Source organism: Antedon bifida, chromosome 2 (genome assembly GCF_963402885.1).
Source record: "Antedon bifida chromosome 2, ecAntBifi1.1, whole genome shotgun sequence".
Taxonomy (NCBI): domain Eukaryota; kingdom Metazoa; phylum Echinodermata; class Crinoidea; order Comatulida; family Antedonidae; genus Antedon; species Antedon bifida.
The window spans coordinates 21,839,421-21,854,711 of record NC_136227.1 but is presented as its reverse complement, the minus strand read 5'-3'; the positions used below and the strand labels follow the sequence as shown (position 1 = coordinate 21,854,711).

General features: G+C 32.6%; 2 protein-coding genes across 4 annotated transcripts in view; one reads left to right on the top strand and one right to left on the bottom strand.

Moving 5' to 3' along the window:
• The window catches only part of LOC144858633 (uncharacterized), a 322,958-nt gene that overhangs the window by 174,932 nt on the left and 132,735 nt on the right, over positions 1 to 15,291 (bottom strand). The window lies entirely within an intron of this gene.
• LOC144858651 (uncharacterized) overlaps positions 1 to 15,291 on the top strand; it is a 208,604-nt gene that overhangs the window by 166,448 nt on the left and 26,865 nt on the right. Inside the window, exon 4 of one of the 3 annotated variants that reach the window (XM_078714752.1) lies at positions 8,111 to 8,246. The exons of the other annotated variants lie outside the window; for them this stretch is intronic. Within the exon in view, the coding sequence (XP_078570878.1) occupies positions 8,111 to 8,125 (15 nt within the window). The 3' untranslated portion in view covers positions 8,126 to 8,246. Of the gene's footprint in view, positions 1 to 8,110; positions 8,247 to 15,291 lie in introns of those variants that run through there. 3 annotated transcript variants of the gene reach the window in all.

Here is a 15,291-nt window from a genome sequence, read left to right as displayed (position 1 = left end):
TCATTTAGTATTTTTTTGCAATATATTAAAAACCACCCATTTTTCATAAATAAATGTTCATACAGAGGTGGGACTAACACTGCCCAGTGAAATGGTTAATGTTCATGAATCTGTTTAGATAAAATGTTATTCTTGAAACAATACATACAAGTAAAATTTTTAATTTTGTTGTCATTATATTACCTTAGCAACACAGAGTAATAATTCATTTTAACATAAGAAGATGCGTTGATAATAATAAACCGTCATCAATAAACATGAACATACTGTCTTGAATGTTAAATATATATACATGGTTACAAAGTCTGATTACACTACACACATACCATCAATGTTTGCAATTATTTCAAAAGTACACTGTCATAATATAATGTTCCATCAGTAACAGTAAAATGAAGATAGTGGTATAAATTATAAATATTGATTATTTTAGCACGCATTTTAATGTAAATTCTTTGGTGGTATAATAAAGTGACATTAAATAAAAAACATTTTGCACTATTATTTCTCACTTACCTAGTGATGACTATTAAGATATACACCTCCTAATGCCCAAACAAACATTTCATATTGGTAATTCCACTGTATACTATTGTATTAAAACAGTTTTTTAACAAAACTTTTTGTTTTTATGGTATTTTTTTTTTCAATTTCTTCTATTTATATTAGAATCATTCTAATATCAAAATAATATTATATCAACAACTAGTTTGTGAACATTATATTTGTAACCCTCCTAATATAATTCAGTTTGATTATCCTATTGAGATCTGTTTGATCAATTGTAGTTCTTTAAATAAGCATTTCTGCTAGACCAGCTCTTTTATCATTGAACCATGGAAACAGTAATGTATACAGTTCCCCAGTGGCTTTCTGTACATCTCATTTGCAGCGTCTTAGAGCTAATTATTTCAGAGTAATCTATCTAATATTCCTAACAGCATTTTAAAGTCTTTGTTCAATTTTCTAACATTATTCAAGCAGTGTTTCAATGTTTTTTTCAGTATGAGTTTAGAGGAGTCTTGTTAAAAACAAGGACAAACACTGTTGCTGAAATCTCATTAAAGATATAGGAATATGGTATCGATGTATAATGTTTTTAGATTAATATGTTGATTTTATTAGTAGGTTTTGGTAAAATAAATTCTATAAAGCATAAATTATGATTTTTCTGATGACTTTCATGCATTTGAGTTTTTCTCTGAAGTCGAATTTGGAAGCCAAAAATCCAAGAGCGATAAATCGTGACGTCATAAGATGAACACACTTGATCACGACACAAAGCGCTGCTGAAATAATTTCCCATGCCCAGAACGTACATCAACGATATGATTGCTAACCGATTCCCATTTAGCCAGTGCCAATTCGCCATATCCTTTACTTGAAACAACAGACCAAAATATATAAGTGGTTGATATTAATCCTCCATCGCCATTTAGAAATCAACTTGAACCCTTCTTTTTCTCCAGAGCCCCTAGTTTCTTTTTCAGTCTTATAAATAAATATATGGTTTACACTCTTTTGCCTTTAAAGCCTGATACCTGAATATCTTCTGTAGAGTAAAGCATCTTTTGTAACAAACATATGTTTGTTTTTGTTAAAAGCAGAATAATATAATAATTGTCTCAAAACTGGTATTTGTACATACAATTAGCCACATGCGAGATATCAAAGTAGTGAGTTATATTACTTTATATTTTTCCCTCAGCCGTTTTTTAATATGTGAGTGCTGATCTGTGATAATGGTACCAACTGTAACTTCTGCTGATTTTAGAACGTTTAAGCACCTCTTAAACCCTCCAACTCCATGTTTTAGCTTCCACAAAAAAATAGTTAAAGCCCCCTTCCCTACGTTTTTTAGATCTAATTTAAGATCACAAACTATATTTAATGTAAAAATAATACTATATGGTCCTATTGCGTTAACTTTTTTCGTCTTTAAACGGTTAAAAATGTGAAATATAAGTCGATTCTAATAATTATAGCGGCCCGCTATAAATCCCAAAATGCATTGCGCGCGGATTGATATTTTTGTTTTTCACCTGTAATTCGCCCACTTTTCGATCGATCGTGAGGCCAAAACAAATGGAAGACTCCTAACTTTTCAGCGAAAATACCGGGTTTTCCCCAATTTGTATCAACGGAGTCTTGGCAAAAATAGAAAGACAATTAATGCAGCAACTATACAACGTCAGGCTAGGTATATAGCTAGCGTACAATGTTCGTACGTTACCGATGTTTACCAGCTAGGCCTACAAAACTAAGCCTAGCTAGGCTAGGCCTAAGACCGTCCACGAGAGGTCGATCGCCGCGAGCTACTTAGGTAGTGCATTGTTTCTCACTTTTTATCATAATTTACCATAAAACGTACATTTAAGACAAGGAATGACATGGTTTAATGTTTTTAAAGTGATATATATGTATTATTTTCCAAAAAACATCCAAAATTGCAGGGAAGGGGTCTTTAATTGTTAATAGAATTTTTTTATCTGAATAATATTTATGTATAATCAATCAATTAGTATAAGAACCATTAGAAAGTAAGGCATATTACCTGCAAAAGTTCCATTGTTAGGGTTTTGTTCTTCTTGACATCCAACAATGTATAACTGCCATACTTGGCCATGCTGTCGCACCTCCCATCTCCACCAACAATCACCTCTTTATCACGAGCAGCAGCAAGTAATTTTTCTTTATATTCATTATAGCGGGAATAAGGTACAGACGTTCAGATGCCTGAAACAAATATGCCTTTCATACATCTTAACACCCCAGAAACGAAGAACTTTCAGTACTTTGCTAGGAAGTGATCCTCTGTACAGGATGGCTGCACTTAACAGTAGATTTGTTGGCTCATCCAACAATAAGTTCCTCCACAAGACTTGTTTATTACCAACAGAGTGCCTATGTATGTTGTCGCTGCCCTTGCACCCTCTATGCCACAAATGTGGCACAACGAAAACTGTGCCATTAGCATGCTCTGGAACACGACAAATTTAGTCTCCTGATTTGCCAATTCAAACTCTATGTCGTTAGAACTGAAATAATATAAAAAGGTTTACAAGGTCAGAATGTAAAATAATAATTTTGTACTTACTCATAACTTTCATCTTCATCAGATTCGATACTTGAACTTGAGGTGTCACTTGGCATATAATCACCATCTTTCTCATTGTTGTCTACATCCATATCTTCATTTTCCTTTTCATTGTCACTTGGAATAGGAATTGATGTTGCAAGCGGGACCAACAGTTTGTATTGAATTCATCTTGATGAACACAGAGGTACACACTGGACAGCTGAAAAAAGGCAATGTACATGTACTTATTTTTTGTTAGCCTAGTGTCACATAATCAATTGACAAGGTACTTACATTTACTGGGGCCTTTATATAATGTCTATATCCGCACAGTCCTTGTTGCTGTCTTCTCACTTGTGGTGTTTATACCAAAAGATCTTCTATAGTCATTTAGCATCTGGTATCCTGATAACACCTGACAAGACAACACCTGACAAGATTGTAAAACAACAAAAGAAGGCACATATTTTGCAATGCTCCAACAACATACTACGCCAATACTACTGCAACCTTCAACATTTCCTTGGAAACATCTGGTGACATTGAATCTAACCCAGGGTCGCCCAGTTAAATGCAACCAGCAGTCCATTTCCTTTGCATGTTGTACTGATACGTCCCTTCAGCAAATTGTCCATGATCATGACAATGATAACAATACCCATGTCTTAAACAATGATTCAATCACTGATGAACCCTAACCCTCCTGAATGTATCAAAGAACTCAATTACAGGTTTACTTTTAAATGCTCAAAGCATACGTAGGAAACAGCAAGATCTTCAAGCATTTCTTGAAGTTTACCCTTTAGACATTGTGTGAAACTTGGATATCAAACAACAATACGGACCTCTTAGCCTCATTACCCGGATATACCACTATCCATCGGGACAGCTGTCGGAGAGTCTCAACTCAAGAAATCCAGGAGGTGGAGTAATGACCATTGTTAAAAAAACAATGTACCAAACTCAAGTGTACTCTCTCTTATTTATATATATAAACACCACTAGAAGATTTGTATTCCTATATCGCTTCCCTATATCTTTATCAAATTGCAATGTATGGAGAACTCTGCTCCGATGTAGCAGGAGCACCAAAGAAGGGATATAAAGACACACAGAAAAGCACTAATTCATAAATCACCATCACAATGGTCAACTCTTTAAAAAAAATGTGTGGCATGGAAACACAATATTCATCCATCCTTTAAGCATTCTCAAAGAGCGGAACTTCCAGAGAAAAGGAATAGGAAGAAAAACAGAACTCATATAAACATGAAAACTATTGCATGACATCTTCACTCATTGTGGTCACGCCTGCCTTTCCTGTATTGGACTTTCAAGCATGCAGTAAGCATGGATGTACAGTACTTCATAAAATCTTTGTTCATGAAGCAAAGCAAATGGAAGAGAGAGATGTATTTGAAATTCTGCATCTAATCATAGGCAGTAGGCAAGATGATACATTTGTTATCAGTACATTTCTTCCTGTATTATCATTTGGTTTACACCTATATAATAGTCATATAGAATTGTGAATAAAACAGTTGTTAAAAAGTAGTCGAAGTGAATACATGTTTTTTTGAGTTAGCTTTACAATACACTTAGCTACAATATATTACTACGGTACAAAGGTACTGGGGGTATATAACAAATTGGCGACAAGGATGGAATTTTAAATTCAAAGTGATACAATTTTTTTTTTTTTTGGTTGGAATTTCACCACCAGTACTGTTTCTACCTAATCCAGGCCAATCAATGTTGAACTTTGAACAATGGCTTGAATTTTTTACAAATTATACACTTGCGTCTGGAAGTGACCGATGGAATGATGAGTGAAGAAAAGCAATATTACTACATTGTCATTGTCTTGGTACTGAGAGTCAACATATTTACAGCTCTTTACCAGAAAGAGATGTTAATTCATATGATGATGCTAATTCTTATAATGCAACTGTTGCCAAATTGCAGACACATTATAACTCACGATTAAACGTACGTAGACAACTCCAGGATGATTATGTAAGATGATTATGTAAGAGAACTTCGACAATTATCCATTTCATGTAATTTCGGTGCAATAGCCGATGAAATGATCAGAGATCAGTTAGTTGAGAAAACTAATTACTTCTAGAACCTGAACTTACATTAAATACTGCCATAAAAATTGCAAGGCAATGCGAACATGCTGCAAAAGAATGCCAAATAATAGGTAAAGCTGAACTACCAGTACCTGTTGAGAGCAGATACGAAAGAGTAATTACAAACCTAAACAACAGCCAGCAAAATACAAATCCAGTGAGTACTGTTTTCGTTGTGGTTCGAAATCGCATAAAGCAAATGATGTCAAAGGCAAAGAAAGTTAAATGCAATAAATGCCGTAAGATTTTGTTTAAATTGAAAATATTGATGAAGCCTTGTCTGTTAATGTGATAGTTAACAGAAAATTATGCACTGACGGTCATTCAGCAAAAGTGAACATGACGATAGATACTGGTTCACCAGTTACAATTCTACCCAAGAGAATATATAATCGACATTTTGTCAACGAAGCTCTACAAAAGGCGTCAATCAAACTGATGACATACTCCAAGGAACCTATACATGTGCATGGGTTTGTGAATTTACCGGTTATGCTTACAAGAGAGCCAGCGAATTAATTTCACGCATCTTAGAAAATGTTTACATCTTAGAAAAAGGATTGCCTATTCTCGGGATGGACTTTATTAGCAACCTAAATATTAACATTGTGAAAGGACAAATTGCTTGCGTCCAAGCCGCTAAAGATGCTACTACAATTGATGATGCTGAATACAAACAAGAACTGAAAAAGAACTATCCGAGATTGTTCAGTGGGAATGTGGGGCTCGCGAAGGATTTCGTACATAAAGTTATGGTCCGCGAACACTGTACACCTAACATACAGAAATTACGAAGCTTACCATTTACGGTAAGGGACAAAGTTGCTAAAGAACTTGATAGGTTAGAAAGCCAAGGAATTATAGAGAAAATTAATGCAAGTCCTTGGGTAAGTCCTATTGTGGTAATAGGTAAAAAATCCGGTGATGTACATATTTGTATAGATTTAAGAGAAGTTAACAAAGAACTTGTAGTAGACCAATGTCCTTTACCCAATATTTCAGAATTATTCAATTCATTGCATGGTGCTACTTTATTTTCTACGTTAGGTCTTAGTAGATCTGCGTACCATCAATTACATTACATTAAGAAAGTAGGGATTTAACTGCTTTTTATTACGCATCAAGTCCTTTACCGGTATAACAGAGTAAGTTTTGGTCTTCCGCACCATCTGCATTTCAGAAAACAATGAGTTCAATCCTAATGAATGAAAAGGGGGTATGTTGCTATCTTGACGATATTGTCGTCTTTGATAAAGATGAACATGAACATGCTATTAATATGGAAAATGTTCTAAGTAAAATGCAAAAAGGCAGGGTCAACGCTAAACCTTGATAAATGTAAATTTAGAGTGAAACAAATTTCATACTTAGGTCATACAATTTCGGATTCAGGACTTCAACCTGATAATGACCACGTAAAAGCCATAATCGAGGCAAAAATTCCAAACAACATCTCTGAATTGAGAACTGCTTTGAGAATGTTTAAATACTATGGAAAATTTGTACCAAGTTATGCGACTACATCAGAACCATTAAGGTATTTGCTAATGAAAGTTTGTGTGGGGTAATGAACAACAAGCCGCATTGATAAACTAAAGAATAGTATTGCTAAAAGTACTGCATTGAATTTGTTTGATCCCAAATTACCAGTGATTGTTACCACTGATAGTTCAGATTACGGAATAGGTGGTGTGCTAAGTCAAATTAAAGATAACATTGAAATTCCTATTGCATTTACATCCCGTATATTGACAAATGCAGAGTGTAATTATTCAACGGGAGAGAAAGAAGCATTAGCTTGTGTATATATGCTTGTAAAAAATGGTTTAATTACTTGTGGGGTAACAAATTTACATTACGTACTGATCACAAAGCTACAGTAATTTGAAATTGCTAAGTTCATGTGCTACAGGTCATAAAACCATGCGAATTGCTAGAAGGGCAGAGTGGCTACTTAATTTAATGTGATTGAATATGTTACAGGGCAAAATAATGCTGTTGCCGATGCTTTAAATAGACTCCCCGTAACGGAAAATAACCATACTGCTGATAATGATGATGAATATGTATTAAGTTATATATTGGATGCTAACACTTGCATTACAAAACATGAGTTAATTAAAGAAACAAATACTGATCATGTGTCAACATTACTTAATCAACTGCATGGCCAAGTAAGAAAATGTTAAATGAGGAATTGAAACCTTATTACCTTGTAAAAGATAAATTGTGTTTATAAATAATGATTTAATTATGAGGGGGGAGAGACTGGCAATCCTAAAATCATTGCAATGTAAAATAATTGGTCAAGCACATACTGCACATGAAGGTATTGTACGAACAAATATTGATAAAATAAGACCTAGTCGTGAAGTTTATAAACCAAGTTGATAAATTTATTACACTCTCTAAATTTAACATGTGAAATTAGGAGGGGAGAGATGTTATGTCTAGCTATGGTGCCAGTAGGCAAGATGATACATTTGTTATCAGTACATTTCTTCCTGTATTATCATTTGGTTTACACCTATATAATAGTCATATAGAATTGTGAATAAAACAGTTGTTAAAAAGTAGTCGAAGTGAATACATGTTTCTTTGAGTTTAGAATACATTACAATAACATTACTACAGTACAAAGGTACTGGGGATATATAACGGTGTTCATATTTAATTTTGGGCAATAAATGTTCCAAAATGTATGTCAGTACAGACCACACTGATTTTGTGATCGCATGAGAATAGCATTTGAATAAAATTTGAGTTATTAATGTAGCTTTTGAAGAAATTAGCACTTTTGAGACTTGAATAATTTGCGAATATTAAATATAGGATAACCAATTTCCATTTAAACCCATGAGACTGTGATTTAAAATTAAGATATTTTGTATTAAAGGAGGCTGAAAGTTGAGTGCTCTCTAGAGAATGGCTGGGCTTAACTACAGTAAAGATGAGTTTTTGCAAAGCAATCTAAATAATTATCAGCTACCTGTGTTTGAATTAAATTGCTTTTGCATAGGCTACCAAGAGAGGTCAGTATTGTCAATTATAAACATAAAGATTTTTATTTAAAATGCTGTCAAACTCTAATTTATCAAGTAATTTTTGAACATGTATAAAACAAGCCCATCTAAATAATTTGCTTTTAACTGCTCTAAACAAACATAATTATTGCTTTAAACAGGATTTAAACTGAACTAAATAGTATCTTTTATTATCAACGATCTACAACCACCATTGCCTCACTATACATGTCTTTATGTATTTTCTGTAATTATGTTAGCAAACTCTTGAGCTATCCAGCATAGTAGATTTGATTGATTCAAGTTGTTTTGAGATGTTATAAAGTTTGAAATAACATTTTGTATAATTGTAACTAAATTTAGGTTTGCATGGCCTGAAAAGGGAAGTTTTCACTGTCTAATGGTTATCGATGCTGAAACATACCCACACACAATAATAGGCTCATTACGCGTGAGTGATGTTTTCAAATATTAGCGGCATGACTGATGTGTGTGATTATTGTGTTTTACAGACGGTTTCAAGGACTATCCTACCAGTGGGCCATTCACTGGCAAATTGATTAACACTTTGTAACTGGAGCTGTGACGACCTTGGAAGAAGACTAGGCCAGAATTTTTAATTGAAAAGTGCCTTGGTATTTACAAATGAAAAAAAAAGTTTCTAAAGTAAAAATAAATGGTCAGTATAGTTTCTATTGCCACCGTAGTAATTATGAATCAAAGCCTATATTAAAATTGCCGGTATTCTTTGGCCGTTGTTTGATTAACAACATCTTGCCTTGTTTTATTCTTTTTTTTCCCGAATGATTTGGCAATACCTTTCTATATTAATTCTTACTGTAGCAGGGTGGAAATGTGGCCTAACATAATATAGCAATTAACTTTTTTTTAAGGCCATTCTTGTTCTTCATTGAAGGTCAGAGCCTGGAAATTTTTGTTTATTATGCCATGGAAATATTTAAAAGTTATGAATGAATATATTGTGTTTTCATGTTTGGCATTGCATTGAGGTAAAAATCTCCATGGTCATTGTAAGAAATCGATCGTACATCAGATGTTTTGCACTGCGTTTTTATTTGTTGACAAAAGTAACGCTTAACTTCCGCTTGAGCCGCGCTTCGTCTTGTTTTCAAAAGTAATGCTCGACTTCCACTCAAGCTTTCTCCATACAGAATTAATATCTTAGAATAGAATTAATTTTTGGTATTACTATTTAAAAATACCCAGACCCTGCTCTGAAAAAAACACTTGTGGGGGATTCCCCAAATACTGCATGGTGGAATAGCTACTATATAAACAAAACACTTTGTATTAAATCGATTGCGTTTTTAAAAAAATTAGGCGTTGTATCTTGTTTAAAATGGATAGCACAAAATATTTAAAACAAAAAACCTGAATTATTTCAAATGGATATAGCACACTATTTTAAATGGATAGCACATTAGGTAGCACAATCAAATGGATATAATTGTACTCTACATTATTCTATACGGATTATCAGGTAGCACATTATTTCAAATGGATAGCACATTATTTCAAATAGATACCGTATTGTACTGTACATTATTCTATGCGGATTATCGGGTAGCACAATCTTTCAATGGATAGCATTGTAGCAGACCTACACATAACTAGGTATCGCAATCAAATGGATATATAGTACTGTACTGTACATTATTCTGTATGAATTATCAGTTAGCACATTATTTCATTATTTGTAGCAGACCTACACATAGCTTTTAACACTATAGCTTTTAATTGCATTTCAACATTTACTTTTAATTTGATTATGTATACATCCTCTATATATCTTTTTATTTAACCTCACATTAGACAGGTTACCTTCACTGTTCTAGCTAATGGATTTTAAGGGTATGTTCAGACTCACGGAGTTACGGTGGAGTTATCTATGCAAGGCGTACGGTAATCCGTGGCGTTAAAAGCCAAGGTGTTCAGACACAACGATCAACATTCCAATGCCAATGCGTTTAAAACACTCAGGTCAAAGCAGATAGAACTATATGTATACATTCATGACAATGCATGAAAGTTTACATCGTTTACATTGTTTTTTGTTATTTTTATTTATATAATGTTTACCTTCAAATATACTGATTTGTTCTTACTACTTGTAGAATTGAATTTTAATTCAAAAGAATTTAAAACGTAATTATTACACGGACAATTATCTGATTAATTAATTTAATTTATGAAAATATCATATCATTGATGCTAACTTTACTGTTCTTTAAAATCTGAACCTGAAAATACATTTGACATAGCTATTTCGCTGTCGTATCATAGGGTACAGGTAGTTGCTGTCTGCTAATCGTGGTCGTGCATTTTCATTGGTTAAGGTTAAAATCACTGATGCATCAATGGATTAGCGTTATGAAATCTACCCTCTCCCGCTAGAGTTATTAACGCCACTGGCGCGGAGTAACAGCTCCCTAAACGCTAATCCGCGGCATGGTTCAGACACAAAAATATGTACGCCGCTTACATAACTCCACCGTAACTCTGTGAGTTTGAACATACCCTAAGAAGGTTAATGACTCTAACAAAAAACCACATTAATTCTCTTAATCCTTATTGGTCAGATGAAATGGACCAAGCCCACTACACTGTTTATTGCTCTGTCTTATCAAACATTGTATATTGTATATTTTATCTATTTATTGAGAATCCTCACTTGATTCGCTTGGAATAAATGGCATACTAAAAAACTAATCTTTTTTTTTTAGATGGCTATTTTTGTTAAAATGTATTTTTCTTTTAGTTTTGTTTAGTTGAGGCGAGGAAATCGCCATCTGGTCGCTCTTAATAAAGGGAAAAACGCCTATATTTCGAGTATAAAAAGCAAGTTTAGACTACATCATTATCACGGTATTCTAAAAATGCCTGGATAGTACAAATTAAACCTGTTATTGGTTACACTAATTATAACTCACACACTCTTTATAATAAGAGTTGAATAATATTATTGTTTATTCAAATTACAGTGGAACAAAATCATGACCTGAGCCACACATCAATAAAATAGACCCTTGAGACAAATGATGTACATTCATTAAATATTGCGATTACGTTTGTTTCGAACTTGATCTGGATGATGACTTAACTTTCCCATTACTCTGTTAATTACTCGTTCATATTTTTTCAGAAACCTGTTCAATTTCATGTATGAGATATAGGTGACAACATTACACTGTACGTCTAGTCTTCTAAAACATAAAGGGAACCAACAATAGAACTAGAAAACAGTTTGCTTATTGTTAAAACAATGATTTGTTAAGCTTTAATTGTTTAGACGAAATATTGAGAGAGGCAAAGAACGTCCACAGATTGTGCAGAATTGTAATATTTTGATTATACGATGTATTCATTAAATTGGTGATTAAACACGTCATACACTTGCGTTTGAAGTCATGTACAGCGACGAGGTAAAGGAAACCTATTTATGACGTTTTTAAAACATTGCAATTAAAGGTTATATAACACAAATTGTTACAATAATAGACCTATAAAAAACGAAATATGTTTTTAAAACTGATATTTTAGGTTACATTTATGTCTAAAAACCATATTTGAAAACATTTGCAATAAAACTCCACAAATTAACGTTTTAATACGAAAAATAGTGTTTTTAAAACCAAAACAATACGTCAAAAAAAATTTATTTTAATGTTATTTTTATGTTGTTTTAATGTTTTTAAAACTCTACAAACAACGAAATATGTTTTTAAAATTGCCATTTAGGCTATATTTACGTGTAAAAACCGTATTTTAATATGTTGCAATAAAACGCTTATATCACTTTTTTAAAACTCCACAAATTAACGTTTTTAATACGAAAAATATCGTTTTTAAAACCAAAACAATACATCAAAAAAACTTTATTTTAACGTTGTTTTAACGTTTTTAAAACTCCACAAAAAACGAAATATGTTTTTAAAATTGACATTTAGGTTATATTTACGTTTAAAAACTGTGTTTAAAACGTTACAATAAAACACTTATATAACGTTTTTAATACAAAAAATAGCGTTTTTAAAACCAAAACAATACGTCAAAAAAACGTTACTTTAACATTATTTAAATATCATTATTTCATTATATATACGTTTAAAATTTGTGCTTTAAACGTTAAAATAAAACGTTATTGCAATTGCAAATATTACTTTATTTTTATGTTGTTTTAACGTTTTTAAAACTCCACAAAAAACGAAATACGTGTTTAAAATTGACATTTAGGTTATATTTACGTTTAAAAACTGTGTTTAAAAAGTTGCAATAAAACGCCTATATAACGTTTTTAATACAAAAAATAGCGTTTTTAAAACCAAAACAATACGTCAAAAAAACGTTACTTTAACGTTATTTAAATATCATTATTTCATTATATATACGTTTAAAATTTGTGCTTTAAACCTTAAAATAAAACGTTATTGCAACATTTGCAAAACTCCACAAATTCATCTATTGAAAACGAAATATTATAACGTTTTTTAAACCAAAAAAATATTTTAAAAATATAGTATTTTAACATTATTTTATCTAGAAATATTATGGTATAAATGATGTAACTTGGTCAACATATAGACATTTAACTGAAGATGTACAGACAAGCTTTTTGTCGATGTCAGATCCGCGTAGCGTAAGTCACACGCGATTTTCTGAAAATCTTAAATCGGTCATAACTTCGAAACCGATAAGTATTTTTTAACGAAGTTTTCAGCCACGTTTTCTTCACATCAATGACTAACTTTTTGGATGTTTAACAAATTTTTGAACATTAGAAAGTGACGCATAAACGGCGTTTGAAATTTTAAAATGCTTCAAATCAATTTCTGATTAAATTAGAGCACGATTCAGATCATTTTAAGCGTTAAAAAAATTGCCACTGGTGCGCACATTTTTACGCGCGCACGGCACAGGGAATGCATATGAGCTTTTCTTTTGCATAGCTTGTGTTTTTTAAACTTCGGTTAATAATTTTACGTTGTTTTATTCATTTTCCAAACTTGAAATGGCGTTCTACGAGCACGTTAAACATGACAGGTTGTGCACGAAAACGTCAACAAATTGTGAAAATGTTGCAAAATATATCTACTTTTAAAAATGATACAGTTCATCAGAATGCAAGGTTACCCCTAATTTTTATTTTATTTTCTTACAGTGTATGAATCATAAGTGTGATTTTTTATAGTGTTGAATGTTAAAACATTTTTGATGGCTACATTATTTGCATATTAATTATAATTTTTGAAATATTTATCATCAAACAAACAATAACAGTTTCAAAGAGCAAAACAATAAACATAACATTTATCTTTTTTCTTCACATGTTAATATATAAAACTTGAAAGTATGCACTTTCATAATATGTCACTGTTTAAAATTTGTGAAGATTTCATCATAGTCAAAATTATGATTTAGTTTGATATGTAATAATCTATTTGCATCGAGGGAGTTCACGACATACCGAATGAACGAGTAATCTTTCTTCGGATTTTCTTCGGCAGGTGCTCATATGGCTCGATGTGTAGTGCAACTGACTTTGGTATCAGAGGTACCGGGATCGAGTCCCATCACGGGAAAACAATTATATAAAAGTTTGGTTATTACACTGAAGGGGCAGTTTAAAATTTGAATAGGCTACATTTTGGAAAAGTCATATAACTGAAAAGTAATTGAATGCGCAAGATACGTTTTGTTGCGGGCGGATAACCAAACTCGTCTCAAGTGATGAGTTTAAGTCTAGTTATTATTATTATTGTTGTTATTATGCTCGAAACCTGTTTATTTTAGTTTATTAATTAGTCTACACAGGGCTGGGAAACATGAGTTGTTGAATCTTTTAGTATTGCCATATATTTCACTTTGCTTCTGAGCATTCCTAAATATCCTGCCACACGTTTCGCCTCTCATTTTAGGAAGTGCGTTAGGGACGATTTTGTTAAAGATTTTTAGAAAAATTAAGAAGAAGAAGAATCATCTCTTCTTTGATCTAAAAATTTAAGATTAAGTAGTTTAATTGCTTGATCATAAGATGCATATTTTTGTCCGAGAATTATTCTACATGCGCGTTTCTGTATAGATTCAAGCTCCATTGATTGTGCTATGGTTAAAGCAGAGTGCCATACCGGACACGCATATTCAGTTACAGGTTTTATGTGGCTAATATACATTTGACGCAGATTGTTACAAGGCATTCCAAATCTTTTTAAACATGTCAACATATGTATAATCTCTTACTGGCTCTATTAACAACATCGTGGATATGCATATTCCATTTCAGATCATTAGTGATCTGAACCCCAAGTAACTTTAAGCATTCAACATTGGTTATTTTTATATTATTTATCGTAATGATTTAACAATGGGTTGAGATTTGGCAAAAGAAATGTTCATAAAGTTAGTTTTTTCAATATTAATTATCATATTATTGTCTTTGGTTCATTGTGATAGTTCGTTTAATTGATCTTGAACATTAGGCGGGGTTTTCTTGTTGTGAACTTCACATATTGACAAATCATCCACATACTTCCACCGATTTGGGAAGTCTCTAAGCGAATTGTTAACCATTACTTGGAAAATTAAGGTACCCAGTTTCGTCTCCTGAGGAACTCCGCAAGTTATTCCTTGCCAGCTTGAAAAACCGCCATTGAGTTTCACTCTCTGTTTACGTTCGCTCAGAAAATCACAAATCCACGGCATCAATTCAGGTTGAACTCCAATATCAATTAACTTCTTGACAGCGATTGTATGATCAATTAGGTCAAACGCTCCACGAAAATCAACTGCAATAACCGTTGCTTCGTGTTCAGGTTTATCAAGACCTTAAAGTAAATAGTGTAACATGCTAGTAAGATAGTGACTTGTAGACGCTCCTGTGCGATTTCCAAATTGCATTTCGTCTAATTTAGGCACGATCTTTGGTTTTATCCATGACGAGACCAAGTGTTCTAGCATGCGTACAAAAATTGGTGTAATGGATATGGGTCTGATTTGATTTAAGTTGACGGGTCCTTTCACTTTAGGAAGTGGGGTT